General features: G+C 40.4%; 1 protein-coding gene across 1 annotated transcript; it reads left to right on the forward strand.

Moving 5' to 3' along the window:
• The first annotated feature begins 685 nt into the window (after positions 1 to 685).
• On the forward strand, positions 686 to 14,161 carry FUNDC1 (FUN14 domain containing 1). The gene is made up of 5 exons (XM_074858486.1): positions 686 to 830; positions 3,081 to 3,237; positions 5,145 to 5,220; positions 11,774 to 11,902; positions 13,514 to 14,161. Exons 1-5 carry the CDS (start codon positions 800 to 802, stop codon positions 13,589 to 13,591), a joined length of 471 nt encoding a protein of 156 aa, XP_074714587.1. The 5' UTR covers positions 686 to 799; the 3' UTR covers positions 13,592 to 14,161.
• The last annotated feature ends 9,616 nt before the right edge of the window (positions 14,162 to 23,777 follow it).

The following is a 23,777-nucleotide window of genomic DNA, read 5'->3' on the forward strand; positions in this document are numbered from 1 at the left end:
CATTTTTTTCAAATGTTTCACGGCTCACACTGACTTTGACTTTTGTTGTTTGAGGGGCTTTGCGTTTTGTTTTCTTTTCCGGTTATTAATTTTTACGGGACACTTAGTGCCCGTGTGTGCTGCGCTACAGCTGCGTGTGGCCCCGTCGCCCAGCCACGACTGCCGCCACCCCTTAACTTCTCATCCACAGCCAGTTCTGAGGGTTTTGGAGGACCAGGGTGAGCTAGTCGCCCCGTGTGCAGGGAGGAACCCCCCGCTGCCAACCCCCCGGGCCACCCCCACCACCGCAGCGGCTCCGCGGGCGAGGCGCGCCTCAGGCCTGCAGCCTTCACCCTTCCAGCCCAGCGGGGACGGGACGGGACGGGACGGGACGGGACGGGACGGGACGGGACGGGACGGGACGGGACGGGACGGCCCCCCCCCCCCCCCGCTGAGGGGCCGGCCGCGGAGAAACCGAGTCCCCCAGCGCCGGCCCCGCGGTGTAGGAGGGCGCCGAGCTGCCCCCGCCCGATGCCCCCCCCCCCCCCCCCGCCGGGGAACTACAGCCCCCACAGCGCTCCCCAGCGGGCCTGCTCAGCCCGTGACGTCACCCGCCGCCCCCCGGAGGTCGCGCGCCGGGCGCTCCCGCGGGGGGGGGGGGGGGGGGAGCGCATGCGCGCTGCGGGCCCGCGGCCGCAGAGGGGGCGGCGCCGCGGCTGGGGGCGATCCTAGAGCGGCGCGGCCGTTGGTAACGTAGAGCGGCCCGCGGGGGGCGGAGCGAGCGGCCCTAGGCCCGGCTCCGCTGTCAACACCGGCCAACATGGCGGCGCGGAGGCCCCGCACCGCCTCAGGTCAGTGGGCTCCGGCGCGGCCGCAGCCACGCGTCCTATGCCGTCCCCCTGCGGGAAAGGGGAGGGGGAGGAGGCGGCATGGCGGCCGCCCTTCCTCTCGGCGGCGGGGGACGGCCTGCTCCCCTCGCCGGTGCCGGCGCCCGGGGGCGGGGGAGGGATGTCCCGGGCTCTGCCCCTCCCCCGTCCGTCCCCGTCCCCCCCTCCCGTGAGGCCGGTGGGGGAGGGGCGGGGCGCCTGCACGTCGCCGTCGGTTCGTCCCTGGGCGGTCTGGAGCTGCGGGCACCCGCCTCCCGGCATCCCGCTCCCGGCCCCTGCCCGCTGGCGGCCCGTGGCTGAGCTGCCGAGACCGCCGCGAGGCGGGAGGGAGCGACGGGGGCTCAGGTGGCAACCGCCTCAAAACCGAAGCTCCGGCAAAGCCCTCGCGGCGGCGGGACGGTCGCAGGTGCCGGGCTCTGGCCTCGGTGGAGGCCGCGGAGCTGAACCCGGCGGGGGCTCGGGGAGGGGTTTCCCCGGCCTCCGTCCTCTCCGCAGCTTTTAACGTGCATCGGTGGAGCCCGGCGAGGTCGCGCCTTTGTGCACAGGCACGGCGTTACTGCCGGACGAGTACGCGTAGTGTTATCCCGCAAGGAAGGGAGTGCTTTTCATCAGCAGAAAATGCTCTACCATTATTATTTACCACACAATGTGTTACACTTGTGTGAGTTTTGATTTGAATAATATTAATTTAGGGGCAGAATGAACATAACTAGCAGTCTATGACAGCGGTTTTGGGTTGGAACTAGATAATCTTTCCCTTCCAACCAAACCATTCTACGATTCTGTGGTTTAAAGGAGTTAAACAGTTTTCTCTGAATACCTCAAAAGTTGGGATGAAAGAACATTCAGTAAAAACTTTTTAGCATTATGGGTCTTGCTACTTATGTTTTAGTACTCAAGAACACTTAGGTGATAATAAAGGGAAATAATTCATACCTACATGTGTATTTCTTGCATTCTTCAACGTTTTACTTATGTTTGTAGTAAGAGTTTAAAAAAGCTGCTTAAACTCTAATAAAGATATTTATATCTACAGTCCTACTTCATAATTCTAGGTGGTAATTTAAACTTCTGTTCCTCTCTGTAATGTCCCAGCATCATTGCTGAACTTATATTTCACCTTAAATATGTTTAATGGAAGTGAACTTTAATTCATGTATGTATGTCCATAGAGCTATGATATGCTTTTAAAATATTTTTCTTTAAAAAATTTAAAACCACCTCTTCCCTTTGATGTTTGTACATGGTATTTAGGATCTCTAATTTGAAGTTGTAGGAGGCCTATTTTGAAAATGTTGATAGAATTGTACTGCAAATATGGAACTTAATTGAAGTCCCAGCTTCATCTATTTCACCTTTTATGGAAAAGGAACAGAAGTGTCTGTCCTTGGTGTATTAGCATATGCTAACATCTAGCCCTCCGAGGAAAACACTAAGCCAGAACTTCTCCATCTTTGAAAGTTTGGTATATCCAGAAGAGATATGTGTGCTTTCTCTTAAGTTATTTGCTTAAGATCATAAAAGCCATTGTAGCAGGTCAGATGAAAGCCCAGCATCCTGTGTCTGAAAGCCATCAGCTGCAGCATGAGCTAAGAAATATTTAAGAGGGTAAGCACGTAGTGATGCTTTCTCAGCATGTTTTTGATGATTTTTAGCCCAGGACCTCATTAGCCATGGTGCTCTCTTTGTGTCTGACAGCCCTTGGTGGATTTTCCACCCCACCGCCCCCCTTTAATTTGTTCTGTTGTTATTTGGAGTCCACATCAGCGTTTGGTATCTACAGCATCCTGCAGCGAGCTGTTCCACAGGTTAATGGGGGCTTCCAGCAGGTGGGGGGTGAAAGAAGGGGAGAGGAGGGCTTCCTCTTTTATGGTGTTGAACTAGCTACCTTCTAGTTTCATCTGATACCTCTTGGTTCCTGTACATGAACAGGTAGGAAATTCCTGTTTACCTTTTCTGTGCCAGTCATGGATTTTATAGATTATACCTTCCCTGTAGTCTTCTGTTCCTTACCTTGAAGGTTATGGCGTAAAATCTCAAAATCCTTTGTTCTGTAAGCTGTTGGACCATAGGTAGCCAGTATGCTGCAATTTAAACTATTGGTCTAGCCAGTTAATACCAGATACAATTCTGTTAATGTTTGAGGTTTTTACACAGATTGTTAATTCACCATATAACTGAGAAAAACCACTTTTTTTCTTTTTTCTTTTTAAGAACATGAAAGTGACGATGATTCCTATGAAGTGTTGGATTTAACAGAATATGCACGGCGTCACCATTGGTGGAATCGTGTGTTTGGCCGGAATTCGGGACCAATTGTAGAAAAATATTCTGTAGCTACCCAGATTGTGATGGGCGGCGTGACTGGCTGGTGAGGGAGCATCACTTTTCATAACTGTCCTAGACCTTTTACTGTGTTACAAGATCCCTTTCCAAGGCTGTTTGAAGCAAATACATTTATCTTCTCTAATGGGATTTCCTTTATCATTGATCAAGATTATTCATGTGTGAGCAATTTCTTAACGCTTTACTCTGAGTCATCATTCTGAAGTGTTTTGTAGTATTGGTAAAATACCAGTTATCTAAGGGAACTTGTTCCAGTTACTGTGAAAAGGATTTGGGGAAGTGTCAGAGCTCTAAAACTACAAGGAATAAATGGAAAATTACTGCATGTAACTTTTGTTTGTATGGAAAAGTTTATTTCCCTACTAGTATAGATACAGTTGTGATATTATGGCTAAGACATATTTTATAGGTAAAAGAAATGAAGAAGGAAAAAAAATGTATGGCAGAATATACTCTTAATTAAGAGCCCCATTTCATAGAGACGTTTTTGCCCCTGAATTCAGCTGGAGCCATTTTGAACAGATTAACAGTCTGCTGTCATGTTAACTGAGAAGAGATAATACAGTGTAGTTACACTAAAATAATGCATGGTGAGAGCTAGACAGTAAAATTGAGAACTTAAACTGGAAAATGTGGCCACAGCCTTAGCAGCTGTGTCAACGTATTTGTTATTTGTCAAAGGTATTTGAATCATATATGTCTATTCCAGTACTCTAAAAAAATTTATGTTCAGTGAAAAACAATGTTATGGTAGCACAGTAACTTCTAAAACTGAATTATGCAAGATTTGGAAGATGAAAATGACTAAAAAATAAATTGTCATGTCCAGGCTCAGTACAGCTTTGAGGAGTGTAGGCTTAGCTTCAGTCTGATTTTTTTTTTTTTTTTAAATTTGCCTCTGTAGCCTTAAAATTATTTTTAAAAGTTAGATGTGTACACATAAACCCTGAAGCTTCTAGGGAATAGTTCATCTGGCATTCATAAGAGCTGGCTTATTGAAAGAGCTGGAAACTGTGTATTTCAATATCTGTAGATGTGTATACCTCTGTGTGCGTATTCATGTGTATAAATATGAATTCACTATTCATATGCAGGGGGGAAAAAACTCCCCTCTGTGTGTGGGCTGGTGGGCGGGGCAGGTCAGACACCAGCAGAGTTGCCCAGGGAAGTTAGGGAACCATCAGCCTTGGAAATGTTCAGTGCTTGCCTGAGTAGGGCCCTGAGCAACCTGGTTTAGCCTGGAGGTTGGATGGGACTTTGCAGCTGACCCAGTTTTGGGAAAGCAGCTGGACTAGATGACCTCCAGAGGTCCCTTCCTGCCCAAACTGTTCTATGATATCGATATCTGTGCTGTTCTCTATTTGTGGGAGTGTTTGGAGACTGCGAACAGGGTAATTAATTTTCTGGTTGTCTTGATCCATTAAAAAATAGACTGAGGTCATGTCCCAGTAGAGGGGAGCTCTGCTGATTTTAACTCAGTGGTAGGGATGAAACTTCTTTTTACTTGAGATATTTAAGTTATGGGTTGTGTAGTTAATATAAATGACAGTATAATATATTTACCTTCCATTTGGGAACAGTTATAACGGCACTTTTATATTACTCCATTGTGCTTTATTAACATGCTGTATTTAATAGCAGCATACAGCTTTTGTGTATAGACAAGGTCTGGAGATCTCAAGCTTACTTTAAAGGGGTCATCAGACAGTCATGAACTAGCAACCATTACTCACATTGTCTTATGTTAGACATAATTAATTAAATATTGTTTGTATTAAATATTCTGATTTTAAAACTAAAAAATGTGAAATGTTACATTTGCTTTGTTAAATGAAAAGAAATAGTAATAGTTGTAGTTGGGAATTTTGGAGTGTGGCATTGTTCAGCAGACAACTTCATTGGACTGGGTTTTTTTTGTTTTGTTCTCCTAAGGTGTGCGGGATTTTTGTTCCAGAAAGTCGGAAAGCTTGCAGCAACTGCAGTAGGTGGTGGCTTTCTTCTGCTTCAAGTATGTAGCATTTCATGCTTTATAAGTTGGCAAATGTTATTTACTAAACAATAGGAAAAACACAGCTGTTGGGTAAAATTTAATTAGGAAGGCTTCTTATCTACTTCATCTTTTTAGTCTTATCAGTCCAAAACTTACATTTCAGCTGGAGTATTGTGTGCAAAAGAGACATTTCTAAAAATCAGTGGTAAATCAGAATCTACTCTATCCTGTAAAATAGTTTGTAGTAAGCCAAAAGAAACCTCTGTGCAGAAACTGAGATGCTGTGTGTGATTCAGTATTGCCAGGTTAGAGGAACTGCCTGTAAACCTGTAGTTAGGGAGATCAAGGAATTTAAGCTGTGTTTATTTTAAATAGGTTTGAGAATTTTATCAGTACTTTCAAAGAAGTAGGCTTCTTTGGTAGTTGCTTGGAAGGCTTACTCTGGTCCCATTATGAAGCCATGTTTTTCTCTTTTCTCCCTGTGGTGTATTTACTAGTTCTATCTCTTGAACCTCTCAAGCTTTGCTGCTTTCTGATGGCTTCATTGCATTCCTCTTCAACTGAGGAATTCAATTGGATTTCAGATTTTTTTAATGATGTTATCTGGCATGACCATTTGCATTTTTCATCAGATACTGTGGTTAGGGGAGGACATATTTCCAAAAAGCCTTTAAATGAGATGACAAAACTTTAAGTGAAGGAGAATTTCACATATTCTTCTGTAAGATGCCAAGTAATTCTTAATGTCTTAATACCTGTGAGCTTACAGTTTTTCCTCAAATCATTCTAGAGGAAATAGACTGGTGCCTACTTAGGTTCAATAATATACCGGGTTTTGAGACAGGATGTTAAGATTTTTTTATTTTATTTTATTCTTTCCAACATCACCCTGGAGGATTTCTGAAAGGCAGATCCCACTTTTAGTTATTCCTTTGATTGCAATCAACATTGATCAGGAAGGCTTGGGTAATACCTCTGCTGCTGTGTAATGCATCAAAATGTCACAGTTGTGTGAAGTTCTCTTACTTCCTTCACGATGATGTTCTCTACTGTTTTGGGGTTATATAACTGAACTGCAGTACTCTATGTGAGAATGTGTGCTCTTGGAACTATTTGGTTTAAGTTGTTTTCAACAAATATAAAGTGTATTTTATTTTGAATTACTCAAAAGCAAGAATCAACAACAATGTAAAAAGTCAAAGAGAAATAGTTTTGATATGAAGCTTTATAGTATTAGCATTCATTCCTTCCACTTCACCACTGTGCATTGGTGACCTTTTTAAATCTCTTGGAAATCACTGGTTATTGGGCTTGTACCTAAACATAGGGATGAATTCTACAAGGGTGTTGAATCTGAAATGGTTTAGAATCATCCAGGTGTAAATTTTTGGCAAAATGTGCTATGCCAGCAAATGAATCCATTTGATGGAGTGCTCTGGACTTCTTTAGCCCATAATGTGTGTTTCTGGATCACGGGGGAAGAATTAAATCTTTATATTTTTTTATATATATATGTATATGCAGTGGATCTTGAAGTTCTTGTCATCCTTTTCATCTGGCTAACTTAAAGATCTGAATCTCTCTTCCCATGTTCTATACTGTTGGTCTTAATTCTTTTAATGACAGTTCTTATCTAAATAGGACTGAAGAGCCTGCAGAATAGAGGCCTGGCATCCAGGGGCAGCAAGCAGAATGTTGCCTGCAGGTGCCTTCATTAGTACTTCTGACTACAGGAAGCTGAAAAGTTAAAACTAAGACCTAGAGAGAAAGGAAAATAGAAATTGCTTAAAACACATTATTTGTGCAGTATTTTTGATTGTTGATCTGTGAAGTTTGGGTAGCTTTCTTGTACATAACATAGATTTTCCATGTGTTTGAGTGTCTGATTTCTTAGTTGATCTCACTTACACTGTATCTGAAAAGGAATATTATCCAAGAGGAAAAATGAGTTGCATATTTTGATTGAGTTGTCTATATCTTTAATTAAGTAAGATCGGATTCTCTTGGAAGGGAATGAAGTAAATGCCTTGGTCTTTCATTTTAATTCAAAACGTTTTGCATTTTAAAGCTGAGTCATAAATTCTATAGTGTAATTACATTTCTGCAGTCTTTAATTTTTTCATTTAAAGATCACACATCGTGATTTTAATTTCCTTATGAATACATGTGCAGTGCTTCCCCTGAGTGGGCAGAGAAGCGTTTCAGCACATGACTAGAAACTTCCTTTTTATCTGTAAATTTCTCTGAAGTTGCAGATTTTGTTTCAACTGCTGATTGCAGTATTGACTTTGTACTTACCTGCTAAAACAAGAACTACAGAAGGCAAGATTCTTGGCTAAAGCCCATTCAGTGAAACATTTCAGTCCTGAAATTTAAAAAATGCATTTTTTCTTCATGTGATGACTTCATCTCAAGAAATCTAGTAGGAAACTGAAAGCAACACATTTTGGAGTGTCAGTTTGTACGAGAAGCAAAAAAGATTTTTCAGATTTTTGTAAGTGATCTAGAAGTTTTTCAGTCTTAATACAGATGAAAAGTAGTTTGAGGAAGAGAATAAAAAATTGACATTGAGGAATTTGCATGGTTTTTAAAAATTAAGATCTATTATCACATCTTTGTGCTGGATATTTCAACAGCTTAATCTGATCAATTAACTATCCTTTTTTACTGAAATAGATGTAGTTCTTCAAATATGCTGGTATAAAATCAATACCCATGCGCTGTGTTAAGGAAAATATAATTCATTTCTCATAACAAGGGATTTTCCTTGTATAACTTCTAGTTTATACACCACAGATTAGTGAAATCCTGAACCGTAGGGAAATACAAACTCATGTGGTTCTACTATAATGAATTAGTTAAAAACAATTGTTCTTAATGAGCACCTGATCTCTCTGTGTTTTTAAACTCCTATATCCTTAATAATGGTTTCACTGCTTTTTGCTCTGCAGTCAACATACAAATTACAGGTTTTTCCATTGTTTCCATTGACTTGATCATAAAATTGCATTTTTGTTCAGTGCTTTCACTAATATGTTTTGCCTCATCCATTAATATGCCATTGATTAATTCAATTCTTCGTTAAATTATTTTCTAACTTAAGAAGAGTAAATCTTGGAAAAACAACACAGGAAGCAAAATAAACTCTTAAGATATGCTTGGCTATATCTTGTATGGGGGTTTGTTGATACTGTGCCATGATGATGTTGTGGCATCTCAGTGAAGTGGAGAGAGAGCAGCATGCTTCTGGGGGTGGGGACTTAATAAGAAAGAGTTGTATTCAGTTTTGTGTTGAATATCCCACTTGACAGTGGATGTGTGTAGACTTTGAAGGAACATTCAGTGGAATAGCCAAAGCCAATGGTAGTTGGAAGTTAGCCTTTTAAAGAAATACCATATTTCTGGCAGGTTTTGACGTGAAATGGAGGAGCACTGTTTCTCTGCCTTTGTAAATTAGTTTCACTGGTTAGGTGGAGCTTTGCCAGCAGATGATGGCTGAAGATACAGCCTCTGCAGTTCTAATTCTTATGAAAAATGTTGTATCATTTCTCAGTCCCTCCTTGTCTTTGTATATTGAAGTTAGAGACTTGTCAGATCTGTTCTGGAAACTGGTTGAGTGTGATGGGGGTTGCTGCCTATCTAAATACCAGAGAACACCTAAAGGTATACGTGGCTGCTGTATGCTGTGCAAGCAGTTGAGCACAGGGAGCTCACATGTACCTTCTGGGCTTGGTTGGGCTTTTTTAGTGTGAGAGATTTTGTCTTTGAGGAAATTAAAACTCTTTTGTCTCATATTGCCATATAAATTTTTTGCTCTTAAACACTTTTTGCTTATTACTCTTAATAGTGTTTCACAATAACAAAGTACTTGCATGCCTCTCCACTATCGCCCCCAAAATGAGGCCTTCCCTTTTAGATTCTATGTTTTCTTTGATTAGTGTAGAGAAGGATGCACATGTTTTTAGTATTTCTGCATTGATGTATTTTTTTCAATTTGCCTTTTTGGAAAAAATCCATTATTTTTTCAACTGTTCTGGAAGTTTTTGAACAAAAATAAATTTTACTAATGTGATACGAGAGAGATGTATATAATATATATTATTCCATTATCATATATACATATATAGATCTGTATATACGGAAAGCTACACTCCCCCAATATGTCTCTTTAAGAATATATATATAGACCTATATGACTTCAACATATATATGTAAAGTATGGAACTGATAATGGAATATTATTCTTTTAGTTTGTTGTTATAAGGTCTGAGTTTAAAAAATACTAGAGAACTTTAAGAATTTGTGCTTATGAAATTTACTGTTGTAAGCAAATAGGATTTTTGTGATGTATTAGGGTCTAAAAACTGAAGTCTGTCTCACCAACATTTTGAGTTCAGTGGGATTATTTCTGCACTTACATACAAAGTTACGTAATTAGTAGGCTTGTAGCTAAAGTAGATATGACACAGGCTCTATCGCTGCAGTGAATTACAGGGGTATTTTTCTTCTCAGTTACAAATTTTATATTCAAAACGTTGTGCTCTGCTTATTTCATAGATGTGTACTCAGAAGATCTCTGCTACTAAGTTCAGGGAGAAAAGTATAATTTTTATTGTGTAAACTGGAGTTTTGATAGAAGTTTATGTTGTAACTGCTGGAGAGCTAAACAGAACTTAATTAAAAACTTCTGCCTCATCTTTGTACTGTATGGATAACTGACCTAATTAAACTAGCCTTAAATGTTTCTTTTAAAATCTATTTGTTTATATTTTTTTACAACCAAGCAAATATATTAGCATTTCTTACATTGTGTTGCACTGGGTAGATCAGTTCCTATTTAGTTTTTGGTTTTATGAGTTAGAAGGCATCAATTCAACACTTGAGCTTTTTTGAAATTCTTGTGGTAATGTTAAATTCATAAAATAAAAATTATCCCAGTGTGCAATTTTTTTTTTTTTTCCCTAGTATGTCATTCAGTGACTGGATGTGCAACAAGTACAGCTCTAAAACTGGTTTCATGTTTTCATAGTGTATAGTCTTTGATTAGGTATCCCTGCCTAAGACTAGTGCCTGTGTGGATAAATGGTTTTACAATAGACAGGCAAGGTCAATGAATTTGTGTTATTCTGAGGTATGAACTGGAGGAGAGTATAATATTTAATAAGTTCATTTTGAATTTGTCCAGTGAATTGTTTTTTTAAATCTTGTGCAAAGATGGAAACTGAAGTTTACTTTCTTACATAGGTGGTCTTTTAGGAGTTTTGTTTTGAATTCAGACAAAAATCTATTGGACATTTATTTTAGTTTTTTTCAGGATCATGAAATTCTAATATGTGGTGAAGTATGTTGCTTAATTACTGTGGCTGTTGTAAAACAAGCTAGATGGTCTAATTTTAATTATTTGGTAGAAAGATCTGTGTGAAAGTCAAAAATTCAGTGCCTGTAAGCAATGTGAAACATTTCTTTTTATGCCAAACCTGGTAAATTGTATATTTAAATATCTGTTCCACAAAAGTTCATTATCTGTGACTTTTATTTACCAGTTGTACTGTTTGCATAGAATGCTGTTAAGTAAGTTATGTGAATTTGCCAAACGTGACCTTAAGAAGGACCTGAGAAATCTTACTCTTTATGAAGACTTTAACAGTCATTTACCTGCAAAGTTAGTGGTCTATATCTATTTGTCTTAGCAGTTAAAATAAGCAGTAATCCTTAGTTTTGATTTTTTCCTCTTTTTTTTTTCCAGCTAGTGAGTTGTTTAACTGTTCTTTAAAGCATGCAGTAATTGCCTGATTATTTTTTTAAAACTAGGATCTTATAAACATTTAAATATATATTTCTTTTGTGAATTGTCTTAAGAAAATTGGTGGGACTGTCAATGTTGGTCAAGTAACAGAACATCTTGCCTCTTTCCAGAACCAAATCTTAGTAAGAGAAATAAGGCAAAGGGTTGGGATGATTGTTAAATGTGCTAAAAATCTCATGGATGTTGTTCAAGCATTTTGGGAGTTTGAGTGTAAATTGGTATGAGCAGTCCCCCCAAACTTACCCATTTTGCTGATGTTCCAGAACTTGTGCTGTACATAGGCCATGTTATTTTTCTACTTACTGGCTTTGTTTTGTAGAAAGTATGAGAATTCTCTTGTATCAAATTCAGTATTTCTAAGGATGATTCTGATTAGCCCCAGATACTCTGTCACAAATCAGAATTCCACAATTCTGAAAGAAGCTGAAACATTTTTTCATTGTCGTCCTATGAGCATGCTTTTCTCTTTCTCAGTAAATGCTGAAGGAAAAACATTGTTATTTAAAGCTTTTATAACTGAAGAATAGAGAACTGGTAAAATTAACAAGAGTCTACTTAATTTTGCCGTTGCTTGTTCTAATTTGAACTGCTCTTACTGTGGAAAATATTAGTGTTTAAAGCAGAGTACCTGCTGTAATTGAAACAAGGTCTTTTCCTGTATCTGTAATAAAAAACAGTAATAAAACTTTGTAGGCACTAAGATACTGTATTTTGACTCGTGTTAACGTTAACTACAACTGTACTGAATACCCTTTATTTTCCTAGATTGCTAGCCATAGTGGTTACGTACAAGTTGACTGGAAGAGAGTTGAAAAAGATGTAAACAAAGCAAAAAAGCAGTTAAAAAAGCGTGCGAATAAGGCAGCACCTGAAATCAATACTTTAATTGAAGAGGTAAGTCTAAGGTGATAAACTGTTTTCTACCAGCCAGTTTTTCTTAACTCCCACTGCAGGTGGTGATTAGTTGAAAATGCAGGTGCAAAACTGGAAAGCCCCAGAAATGGTCTGCCTGTATATTTTATTAAAAGCTATCAGATTGTACTCTTTTATTCATTTCGCTTTCTCTTTTGTTCACTCCTAAAGCTGACAGACAAACTTCAAAGTTAATGCATTTCTACAGCTGATACAGCGTAGGGACTGCCATTGGCTTTGCCGGTTAGTCTGTGTGGGTTCTCAGCGAGTGAGAAAGCCAGTGAAGTCATGACAGGGTAGAAAGTTGAGGGTGTTGTGGTTAAAACATGGTAGCTACAAAGACAAAAAACAAATCTTCTTAGACTGCTGATAATAAAATTACTTGATTGGAAAAGACTGACCTTTCTTTCTGGAGAAAAGCTGTAACTACTTTGTAACTAGACTTGTGGGTTTTATCTCATTTTTATACAATTCCAAGAATATCTGTCTTCAGAATCTGTCAGTTATAGACTGTGTTGAAAAGAGGTAGCCTGTGATACTGATCAGTGTCACTGGGGCTATTTCATTCTGCATTTGAAGACTTTATGTAATCATTTTGGGTTTTTTTAAAAAAAGTACATTTAGCCTGTTCTTACATATTTTCACATTTCGTACAGGTGATTTAAGTTTCTTTCTCAGTATCTGTGAATCCTGACTTGCAATATGCTGCAGACAATGTAACAGCAGCCACACTAGCGCTCTGTAATTAAGGGTTTTGACATCTCAGATTTAACCTGTATGGAGTTAACGATAGATTGATTAAAAATTCCCTTAAATTTTAATATGAATGTGAAGTGGGAGTTCAAGAGAGATGGTTTTCTAGCTGCTTCTATACCCTAAATAGCTTAACCTGTCCTTCTCCATTGCTCTGCAGAAATGGATGGGACAGGATGGGGGTTTTGGTTTGGTTTGTTCTTTATTTTTTCCCCCTCAGATTATGTTACTTTCTTCTAATTGTGTACTAGTACACGATCTGAAGTGTTTAAAGTGGAGGATTTATGAAATGGCACATGTTGGATATAACGTTATACTCTCTGCTATTCATGAAATATTGTACGCAAATGTCATATATAAGTGGTTTTTGTAGGATTAAATTGTTAGGAAACTGGCTTATAATGGAGTGAAATGCATTTCTTTTCCAATGATGCAGTCTTCCAAAAACCAGTACTTTTCAAACTTTTTTCATTTGATTAAAATTGAAGTCATGGTGGTGCTCATGCTTTTTTGCCAAGGGAGTTTGTAAAACATCTGTCTTGTTTTGATTAAAACAAGAGTGGTGTTGGCATGAAATTGCGATGACAATTCCTCTGTATTTTGACTTAGCAATATATTTAAAATACAGTGAGCATTTTAAAAGACAACTGAGAGTCAGTTTTTACTCCATTGGTGCCAGCAGTTGCCACCTAGCTTTATATGTTTTTAAACACATTGCTTCCCCCCACACCCACCTCCATAATTTTAGTATTTTTGTTTCTAGGCAATTGTGATAAGTATTGAATGCTACAATCAGACACAATTAACTCTGTTCTTTACAAATACTATTTTTCTTCTCAGTCAACAGAATTTATCAAACAGAACATCGTGGTGTCCAGTGGATTTGTTGGAGGCTTTTTGTTAGGCCTGGCGTCGTAAGGACCTGGAGTCGTCTCTTCCTGATGGCATTCGTGTCGGCAGAGAACAGTTGTGGTGACACGCTGTCTTAAAGCAGTGTGGGTCACTGGGCCTTCCAGAGCAAGACGAGTGGACTAGCTAGACAACTTGGAAGCTTTTACATTTCAGGCTTTTGCCTCTTGAAGCTTGGCAAAACTAGGATTTGCTGAAAAACTGTGCAGTGTGCTCATTATAGCATTTCTGGGCAAAACTGGTTCATCTTCATCATGACTCTTTTTATCTATGACCTTTCAAGATCTAGCATTTTTTAAAATGTTATTCTTGGAATATAGATACGTAACCATACTGTAAGAAAGCAAGCTCCATTTCTATGTTTTCAGTTAAATATTGTTTATTTTTAAAGTATTTTTCTTCATGCTGTAGTAGATGGTACAAATGACTACATAATGTATATGATATTGTAGTTTCAGCCTCATGGCTGTTCATGTTCTTTAGAAGTTGCTGCAATAATCTATCAATCTGTAATACCTTTTTAGAGAGTATTAAATAACAAAGAACCATGAGCTTATTAAAGGTGTAAATTAGCTTTGACTCTGGCCTTTGTGTACATAGAAAATAAGAAAGTCTCATGTCCATAGCCTGCAGGCATCTGGTACAAATATTTGCAGAGATACTCGTGATATTTGCGTGCTAAGTACATGTATATATGTTATTTTTCCCAGATGTGTAGACATGCATAAACTCACAGATCTAACTGTAGTACACAGATGATCATTGCAAAGTGCAGACTCCACAGTGACTTGATGCTTAATTGTTTACACTCAGTAAACTACGGAGGTCGTTTCAGACTTCAGTAGTCGGTGAGATGAGGAGATGAGGCTTCTGTCCAAGCACTTTGCAGGGCTGGATCAGATGTCGGTATGATGTACCCTGAACCAACTGAAGGCTGCTCTTGCAAGGCACCTTAGCTGGAAATGACACTCATTTTCATATTCACCTCTATTGCCACTATATTCTCCCCAACTTAGACATAATTTTTCTTTACAGTTGTCACTTAATTTGACTTTCACTGTCTAGGGTATCAGCTATGGAAAAACAAGGGTACAGATTGGCTTCAGTTAGCTTATTGGAAGAGTGCCTGTTTATTCTGAAGCCTGGGAAAAAGGGGACTTAATCTGCTTGATGTGTTTGCTGCCTCTGCCTTTGGTGGATCAAAGCAGGAAGTGGATTCTAGGGGAGATTAGAGTCATTACTGTGGATGGGCTGGAACACTTATTCTCAAGTAGGTTTTTAAGGTGGTTTTGGTAATTCGTTACTAGGCTATTCTAAAGAAGTTGAGAATCCAAATGCTTAATGCATTTTTTCTGCATTTCAAAGTTGTGAACCTTTTAGAAATTTCTGCCCAAGAAGGACTGTTTGCTCTGCCCCGATTTCTGTTTTTTACTGTACCAACAAGTTAATGTGAAATGGAGTCCCTCTCTCACAGGTCCTGCTGGGTTCATGTTCACGTGTCTGAGCAGCAATAGCGATTCCTTAGCACCAGATGGATGATTGTGAACTGTGGATGGACAGGACGGGATGAACGTCCAGCAGCTGGGCTGTATGTGAAAGGCCTCTGACACAGTAGCCTCGTGTATATTTAGATTAGTGCATTTGTGGACTTCAGAGGTCTGTGCTCTGTGCTGTATGTTGACATCGTATACCTACGCTTCTGGTCAAGGTAAGTTACGAAGCACGTCAGGTGTATCTGAGGTTTAAGGCTTGAGTTAAGCTAAAGCCTGTTTAAGACTTTTGAAAGTAAAACTTCACATGCACGCATACACACCCCACACCGCCCCCAACAAAACCCCCAAAACCAAGGAACATAAATGACCACAAATAATAAGTTAGCATCCTAAACATTTTGGTTTAAGGTGAATATCCAAAGCTGTGTAAACATAATTGTTCCAGTTTACTGGAAATGGGAAGCCCAAGGAGGAATGTGCGTGCTTGGTCATCTGGGATTTAAAGGACAATTACTAAAGTTAAAATGTGAAAGTTTCTTTGCCTTAGTGTTCAGTCCAAAGGATAATGGGAAGGTAACCAGTCAGCTCTTTTCTGCTGATGAAGCTAATGGATTTTTGGCATGTCAGGAGAGTTGCTGAAGCCAACTGGCGTGAGTCACCTACCCTGACTGGAATGAAGTGACCACCTCAGTAGCATGAACCCATAAAGTTGCATTTTAAAAAAGGGTCTATTCTGGGAAAGGATTTCAAGGGAGCATCTTTTAGTGTGCTTGCTGAAAAGGATGCTCATGTGACCAAGGAATATACTTTATAGTTAAAAGTAGAACTAAAAAAACCAACAAAAAACCATACAGTAGTACGCAAGGCTGATTTCTGCAGAGGAAAGTTGTTCTGCTATTCTGTTGCCATTATCTGAGATTCTCGATAAGGCAATGAATAAAAAACTGGTTGAATTAAATATATTTGGGTTTTTTATTATTATTTTATTTTTTGAAGCCTTTAGAATAAAACGCGTGATGTTGTGGTAGATGTAAAAACTGTCTGAGGGACCAAAAAAAAAAGGAGAAAAGGTATCCCTGAAAAGGTGAACACTGGTGGTTTGTATGAGGTTTGGCTTTACATACTGCATTCATGACTTGAGGAGAAGAGTGACTTCTGCTGGCACAGCAGTACGTGCCAAGTTCTCTGACACAGTTCCGTAGGCTGGTGAGGTGGAGGGGGTGCTGCCAGGACCCACAGCTAGAACCGACAGGGTGAGGAAATGATGGAGTGGCAGACTTCGACGAACGTAAAGTACTGAAACAAATAAATGCAGCTCTTCTTGCAAATCCCTGAGAATTTATATGTGTCAGCTCAGAAAAGACTTGTATATCATTGTACATAAGGAAATGTTCTATAATGTTACAGTCAGAAAAATGAATGCTGATGGGATTATAAAGAATGGAATGGAATATAATAGAAATACTATGTTTCTGGTGGCAAGTCCTTCTCTGGAACGATTTCAAAGCTACTGTTACCCTCTCTGACAAACTAATGCAGGCTGAGAAGATTCAGAGAAGGGTGAAGTAAAGACTGAAAATTTTTTTGAGAGCACTTTTTGGGGAAAAGAAAGAGAACATCAATTTTGGAAAGCAGATGATTAGTAAGGAAAGTCTTAGAAATATGTTAATTAATGAAAGGCTGAGCCAGCATCTCTATGCTTTTTATTGTAGAGCTGAAGAACTTGACTGAAAGGTGGAAAACATGAAGGTAGCACAGGGAAACACCTTTTCACATAAGGTGTAATTGGGCTGTGGAACTCATACTTCCATTGCCTGCTACTTAAACCAAGGAACAGGCTTCATTCAGGGAAAGGTGGGGCAACATTGAGGTAAATTGCAGGAGTGCTCAGTTAAGCTAAAGATGCAAGAAAAGCAACTTTAGGTTTCTCTGGCCATAGCTGTTGCTTGGTGAAGTTCATGATAAAACGACTCTAGTGACCAGATTATCCTGCCTTTGCCTTCTAAAGGCTTGTGGTTGGTTTTTTTTTTTCCTCTCAAACTATTGTTAGTAGTCACTATTGAAAATTGAACACTAAGCTAAATGATTGACTAAACCACACCATCTATCCCTCTGTAATGTAGTGAACATCTGTTCACTAAATTCACTAAACAATGAGTTTGGGGAGACATTGCTAATAAATCATCTATTTGTTTTGTATTATCTGAATGGGATAATCAATTTTCTGAAGTTATGTCTTTTTAGTTAAAGCAGCATCAGGCAATAGGTTTTAAATTAAAGTGAGATGACTGGTTGGTGTGATTTTATTACTGAACTTTAAAAGGCCAGAATTTGGCTAAATCTTTGAAGGCTGTTTCTGTTTCAGCAGCCAGACTGAAAATTAAAATGTTTCAGTTAAAGACACAGCTGCTTTCTAGATTCAAGTGCATTTATTATGAGGTCTTAAGAAGGAGGGATGCATACAGAGTAAAATGCAGAAGTCAATACTGTAATTCAAAATGGGTGCCTGTGCACATTTCGTAACATACATAGCATATGGTAATGTCAAGAAGCATTAGTAATACCTCCTCCTAACCTTTAGCAAATTGTTGGAAATCTCAAAGAATTACTTTAAAATCAAACTTTTGTAGCATGCAGCTGCCTGTGTGGGGTCTGTAGGTAATAGTGGAAAAAGATAATGTTCACCCAAAGTCAGCACAACTGGAACAAGGTGACATTTTTGGAAGGGAGGTTGATCATGAAAACATACAGGTTTTGGTCACCATGGGACTGTACATGGGGCAGGCGGTGGTGGGGGAGGACTAAAATCAAATCTGCAAAGAGTAGGAGGTGTTATCCTCCCTTGTGTTTTGTACTATAGTTCAAAAATTAGACAGGAATGATCAGCTTAAAGAGCTGTTTTTCCCTTGGGAAGTAGGTCTGACGCAATGTGGTGATGTCTCAGTACTGGTACAAATGGAAAAGTTGATATTTGTTATTTTGGGACAATTTGGGAAGCGGGTGGTGGGTTCTTAACTACAGAGACAGCTGACATTCATTAGGACCTGTAAGACTGGAAGCTGATTTCAATTAAGATAATTGTGGGGTGGGTTGGCACAAAGTGTTCAAGGCTGATCCAGCACAGCCTGAAACCTTGGTCAGGTTTGGCCCCATGTTCAAGCTAAGAGGCCATCTAAATCTTGGAGCACTGAGGAACAAAGTGCTGAGACTTAATGTGGGCTTTTGTGCTTGCACACTGGACTGGAAACAGCATGGCTAACCCTAGCACAAGTGGTGCCATCCTTTAACTAAGAAATCTTGCTGGACCCAAGCTGGCTCTAGTTTGTAGCTTGGGTTAACCAATACAGCGTTAACAGATTTGACTAATTCATGAGCTCAGCACCCAGAGGTCCTTTGTCTCCATCACCTTCTTGTCTTGTCCCCTGACCTCTGTGTCCCCAGTTTCTCAGTGCCCCATGTGTTCCTACCTCCCTGCTTTTGTTTTGCCTGTCATCTTTTTTTCACAGCTACCTAAAATAGAGCACAACAACATATGCTATTGCTGATGGCAAATGCAGTGCTTGAAAATGGGGTGAAGTTAGGGAATAAACCCCACAAGCCAATTCAGCTGTTGGACTATCTGCCAGTTAATGCTTCTGGGTTAGAGAGCTCAGGGAAGCGGGAGACCACATTCAGTTACCTCTTCCTGGGAAACCTCTCCTGCTTCCTAGACCAGTACCCTACCTACCAAACCATAAGGTGTTTTGGTATGAGATATCCTTGGTCTCTTCTGCTGACACATTCTGTTGTGTGGATGTGTCTCAGCAGTCATGCAAGCAAGGACAGAAACTTGGGTCTCATCTCTTCAAAGTTTACCTTCAATAACTGCTAAATAGTTAAATATGCTGCTTGAAGCAACAATGATCTAATAGTAGAGAAGGAAGAAAGGAAGACTGGTTACAGCCAGGTTATTTTGCTGCCTGTTTGCTTACCTGAGAACTGGAATATATTGGTAAACATCTCATCCTTGATACAAGAGTTTTTGGCTTCACCATCAAACCCCCACAAAATCAACTGCTCATAGCCTTAAGCTGTAAAAAGCCATTTCTGCATATGTGCACTGTATATTTGAAAAATATTTAACAGAAAATGTTAACATCCACAAAGGAAATTAATGAGTATTGAACCATACAATTCCCATTTAACATAGATGCTTTGAACTTTCATTGCAACAAGAGGCTATCTACATACACTTGCCAATACGCACTCATGGGACCTAGAGAATTAAGAGCTAACATATCTAGTATGATTTTTAATTAAACATTTTACTTCCTAGACGTATTAATTGTGAAGTGAATGTTACACTGTTTTCTCGTGTGTTTAACAGACAACAAACTCATACTGCAGCCAAATATACAGATTTTGTTTTCAGATTTCAGATCCTCTCCAGTGAGACAATCAAAATGCTCTGATAGTTGATGTTGCTTAGACAGAAATCTAAGCAAAAATACATCTGAACCAATCTGTAAATGTAAGAAAAACCTGCAGATGTATGAAAGGAATGTATGAAAATCAGGTGTTGTCAAATACTGTTTCAGAATCTACTTGGGACAATAAAGAGGAGGAATGAAAATTAACAGCAATAAAGGAGTCTATATTTTAATGCTGTTGTAATAGTGTATGATGGTTAAAGTTAAATATTGAGAAATTGCCTTTTGAAACATTGATAATATTTTCTTCTATTTCTATAGCATCAAATATGATACTTAATTTCCATACATAAAAGCTTCTTGTGCCAGCTAAATTGCATGCTGGCTTCTGTAGGAGCTTTGTTTTGAGGCCGCTTTGCAAATAAAGCTAAGCATATGCTTCAATGACTAACTGGTTTGTATATGAAAACAATGTAGAACAAACATTGGAAGTGCTATACACATTTTTTCTCTTTTTCATGTTGTTACTGGAATCTCCAGTTAGTTTGAGATCCTCAGGTAGTCTGCAGAGAATCAGAAAACCATGGCTGCACAGTGTATAGGATTTGTAGGTAAGGCACAAGAAGAGGAATTTCTCTGTCTGAATGTGGATGTCAAGCTGGGTACCCTATGGACTGCTTATATAAATGAAAGGAAACAGGCATTTCTGAGGCAAATTTACCTTCTAAAATTGACATCTAGAGTGGCTCAGATGAACCTGACCTAGAAGGACCCACTGTTCCTCACTGTTTTTAAAGGCAGCCCCGGCCATGGCTTGCTCAGCTGTAGGTACTGGAGGTTGGGTGAGATAAATTCCATGAAACATGTTTGAACTGCCAAGGGCACAAAGGACGAGGTGATTTGCCAAGGGCAAATCATGCTTGCCTGGCCTGTTCTCCTTCTCTGATGAAATGACTGGCTATATAGAGAAGGGGAGGCTGGTGGAGTGGGCTCTTACATGGGCTGAAAGCTGTCTGCACTGCCAGGCCCAACGGCAGCGATCGATGTCTTGGTGTCCAGCTGGCAGTGGTAGCAAGCGGAGTACATCAGGGACCGCTGCTGCATGAATATTGTTCAGTATTTTCATCAAAGACTTGTGTGATGGGCCAGAATGCAGCCCTTTAACTAAGGGCTGTGGGTGACACCAAATCAGGAGAGGCATTTTGCACACTAAACTGTAGAGTTTTGATTCAAAGGCAAAGCTGGGGAAGTTGAGCATTGCACAAAGAGCAATCTTGAAGAGTTCAGCAAGGAGAAGCAGAAAGTGTCTGGGGCAGGTTAACCCCGTAGACAGGCACTGACTGAGTAGCAGCTATGTTGGAAAAGACAAAGGTGCTACGGTGGACCACAGACTGAATTTGAATGAACCGTACGCTTTCATTGCAAATGAAGGGAATCCCATACTGAGGTACCTTAGGAGGAGCACGGTCAGCAGTTATGGAAAGTTTGATCTGCCTGTCTGTACTCAGCACTGGTGAGGCCACACCTGGAATACTGTGACCATTCTTGGGCCCTTCAGTTCAAGAGGGATGTGGAGAAATAGGAAAGGGTCCAGAGAAAAACACCTAAGCTGATTAGGGGCCTAAAGCATAGGATGTACAAGGGGACCTGAAGTTGTTCAGCCTGGGGAAGAGGAGGCTGAGAGGCAATCTAAGGCAGCCTGCAACTACTTGAAGGGAAGTTACAAAGATGATGGAGCCAAACCCTCCTCAGCAAGGGGCAGCAGCCACAAGTTTTGGTTTGGGAGGGTCACGCTGGACATTAGGAAAAGCTGTTCCAGCAGGAGGGTGGTGCAGCACTGGGACAAGTCACCTGGGGCAAGTGTGTGTTCTACCTCCTCAGGGGTTACAAGATTTGGCTGAACAAAGCCACAGCTGACCTGATCCAGTGTTGATGACCACCATCCTGCTGTGAGCAGAAGGCTCCAGTGGTCCCATCCAAGCAGCACATCTATTGGACTGTGAAAGTAGGTGCTATTCCACTCAGCCCCTCAGTCTTTCTCCTGGTTTTAGCCTTGTGTTCCTGCACATCTGAACATATAGCATAAATGCTCAATGTCTGGTCTCTTCTTACTGTTCACACTGAGCAGAAAACATAGATGCTGAGGGTATGTGGTACTGCAATTAATACCAGTTTTTTGCTTTAAAAAAGAAAAGGCAAATTTATTTATTATATCAGCATTGGAAAGGTTAGAGACCTGTCAAATGTTTTTCTGATATTAGATTTGCTTTTAGAAAATTAAGATCCCCTGTTAGGTGACATACAGGAATTTGTGTATGTGTGTGATTTGCTTGGAATTGTTGCAGCAAATTCTCAAATATGGAACAGCCAGGAAAATGCTTTTTTTTTTTTTTTTTTTTTTTTTTAATAGGCACTCCTACACTAATTTAAAAATAGTAAACTGGAGCAAGGTAAGTATCACAGAGCCTGATGTGAAAAAGTACATTGATAGAAAATAAGGAATAGAATATGTGATGAAGATTGACATTGCAAATGAAAAAGAAAGAGGGAAAAAAATAACGCAAAATAACAGAAGATGCAAAGTGATTAGGGAGCACTGAGAGAGAGACAGGAACGAAAAGTTGGTGACAGATGAGGTTGATAAGGCAAAGGGCCTAAAGGAATTCCTCGCCCCAGTAATCACAGAGGCAGCAGAAGGCAACATCCCAGGAACTGGGATTTGTTTTCCTCAGGGAAGGAAGGAAAATGTCAAAAGGTTTTACCCTTGCACTGAAGTGGATAATAAGGCAATTAGTACTATTAAAAGTTGTCAGTGCACCCAGACTGGAGTGATAAATCACTTCCTAGGATTGTAACAGGAGAGGGAGATGCTGGAAAGCTTTTGTGGAGCGATTGTGAAAACTTACTGGAAAGGGAATTATTGAGAACTGGTGGTTGTTTAATGAAGTTTACACCAAAAAATGAGAAGGAGCACTGCAATCCCAGCGTTTACAGATCTGTAAGCTTGACTTCACTTCTGCAAGAGAAACTAAATACTGGTGAGTCATGGCTGTGTACATTTGTAAGTGGCAAAATAAATATATTCTTAAATATACATTGTTTTAACATGCATGCCACAGGAGAAGTACATGGTTTGGAGTCTGCTGCACAAAAGATTTATGCAAATAATCTCTATTAATAGGATTTCTCAGTGCAAATCCTTTCTTGTCAATATGAGAAGAGGTCTTGGCAATGTTATGCTCATGATTTACCTTTCCAAAGGGTTTTTGATACTTCTACAGTTTCAAATGTTGTTTTCCCCTACATTAATATATTATAGAGGAAGTAACTGCTAACCTTTTGCAAAGCTCTGTAAATATGTGAACTATGCAGTTTATTATCTGCAGGTTGAATAAGGGAGAGGAATACAAATTGTCCATATGCTGTACCTCCATATACCTTCCTTCATCTGGTCTTCACACCTTTTTATTGCTTGATCTATTTTAGATAGGAACGTGATTCCATTATGAAATAGTTTAACTGCTGCTGATAAAAATAAAATAAAAATAGCAGGCAAAATTCTCCACTTGGTATTGCAGGCTGATTAAATCCTGTGTTTCCCAGGGGAGCAAGACACTTTTACCCACATCCATCCCCAGGGACTGGGGTGGTGGGGGCTCCCCATGGAAGGGCAGCAGCCTGGGCCCATCCCACCACCCCAGCCCAGAGCAGCCGGGGGCACCGGGGTAGCCCCGGGCATCAGGCACCTCCCTGGGTCGAGGGTGTGGGCCCACAGGTGGGGGTCAGGACGAGCAGGTCTGAGGCTGGGCAGGACTGCACAGAGCTCAGGTGGGGACCGGGGTGAGGGTCTGCACCAGGCAGTAGCTCCCCAAAGAGGCTGCCCATGGCATCTTCTCCCGCAGCCCTTTTCCCAGTGCCAGGGTTAGGTGCGTGCTGTCCTCGAGGCCCTGACCATCAGCCTGCATCTCCAGAGATGAAGAGGGGCTGAAGGAGTGAGACCAGGTAGGAAGAAGGTCACAAACTCTGGAGAGTGTGTCACTTACCTTCTCCTAGAGCTCCAGGTAGTACCTTCCTCAGGAAGCACCAGAGAGTTCTCTGCTCGAGGAGAAAAAAAAGGGGATAAGGAAATGGGCTGGAAAAATCTGAACCTCTTGAGGGGACCAGCCTCTGCAGAGAGTGGTTGAATAAATCAGTCTATCTCCAGATGGCAGGAGGACTCATCTGCCAGAAGATGCCAGCCAAAGGGTGGCAAAGATGCTTTGCAGCGTGTTTTTTCGCTGCCCAGCACCAGCA

Source organism: Strix uralensis, chromosome 2 (assembly GCF_047716275.1).
Source record: "Strix uralensis isolate ZFMK-TIS-50842 chromosome 2, bStrUra1, whole genome shotgun sequence".
Taxonomy (NCBI): domain Eukaryota; kingdom Metazoa; phylum Chordata; class Aves; order Strigiformes; family Strigidae; genus Strix; species Strix uralensis.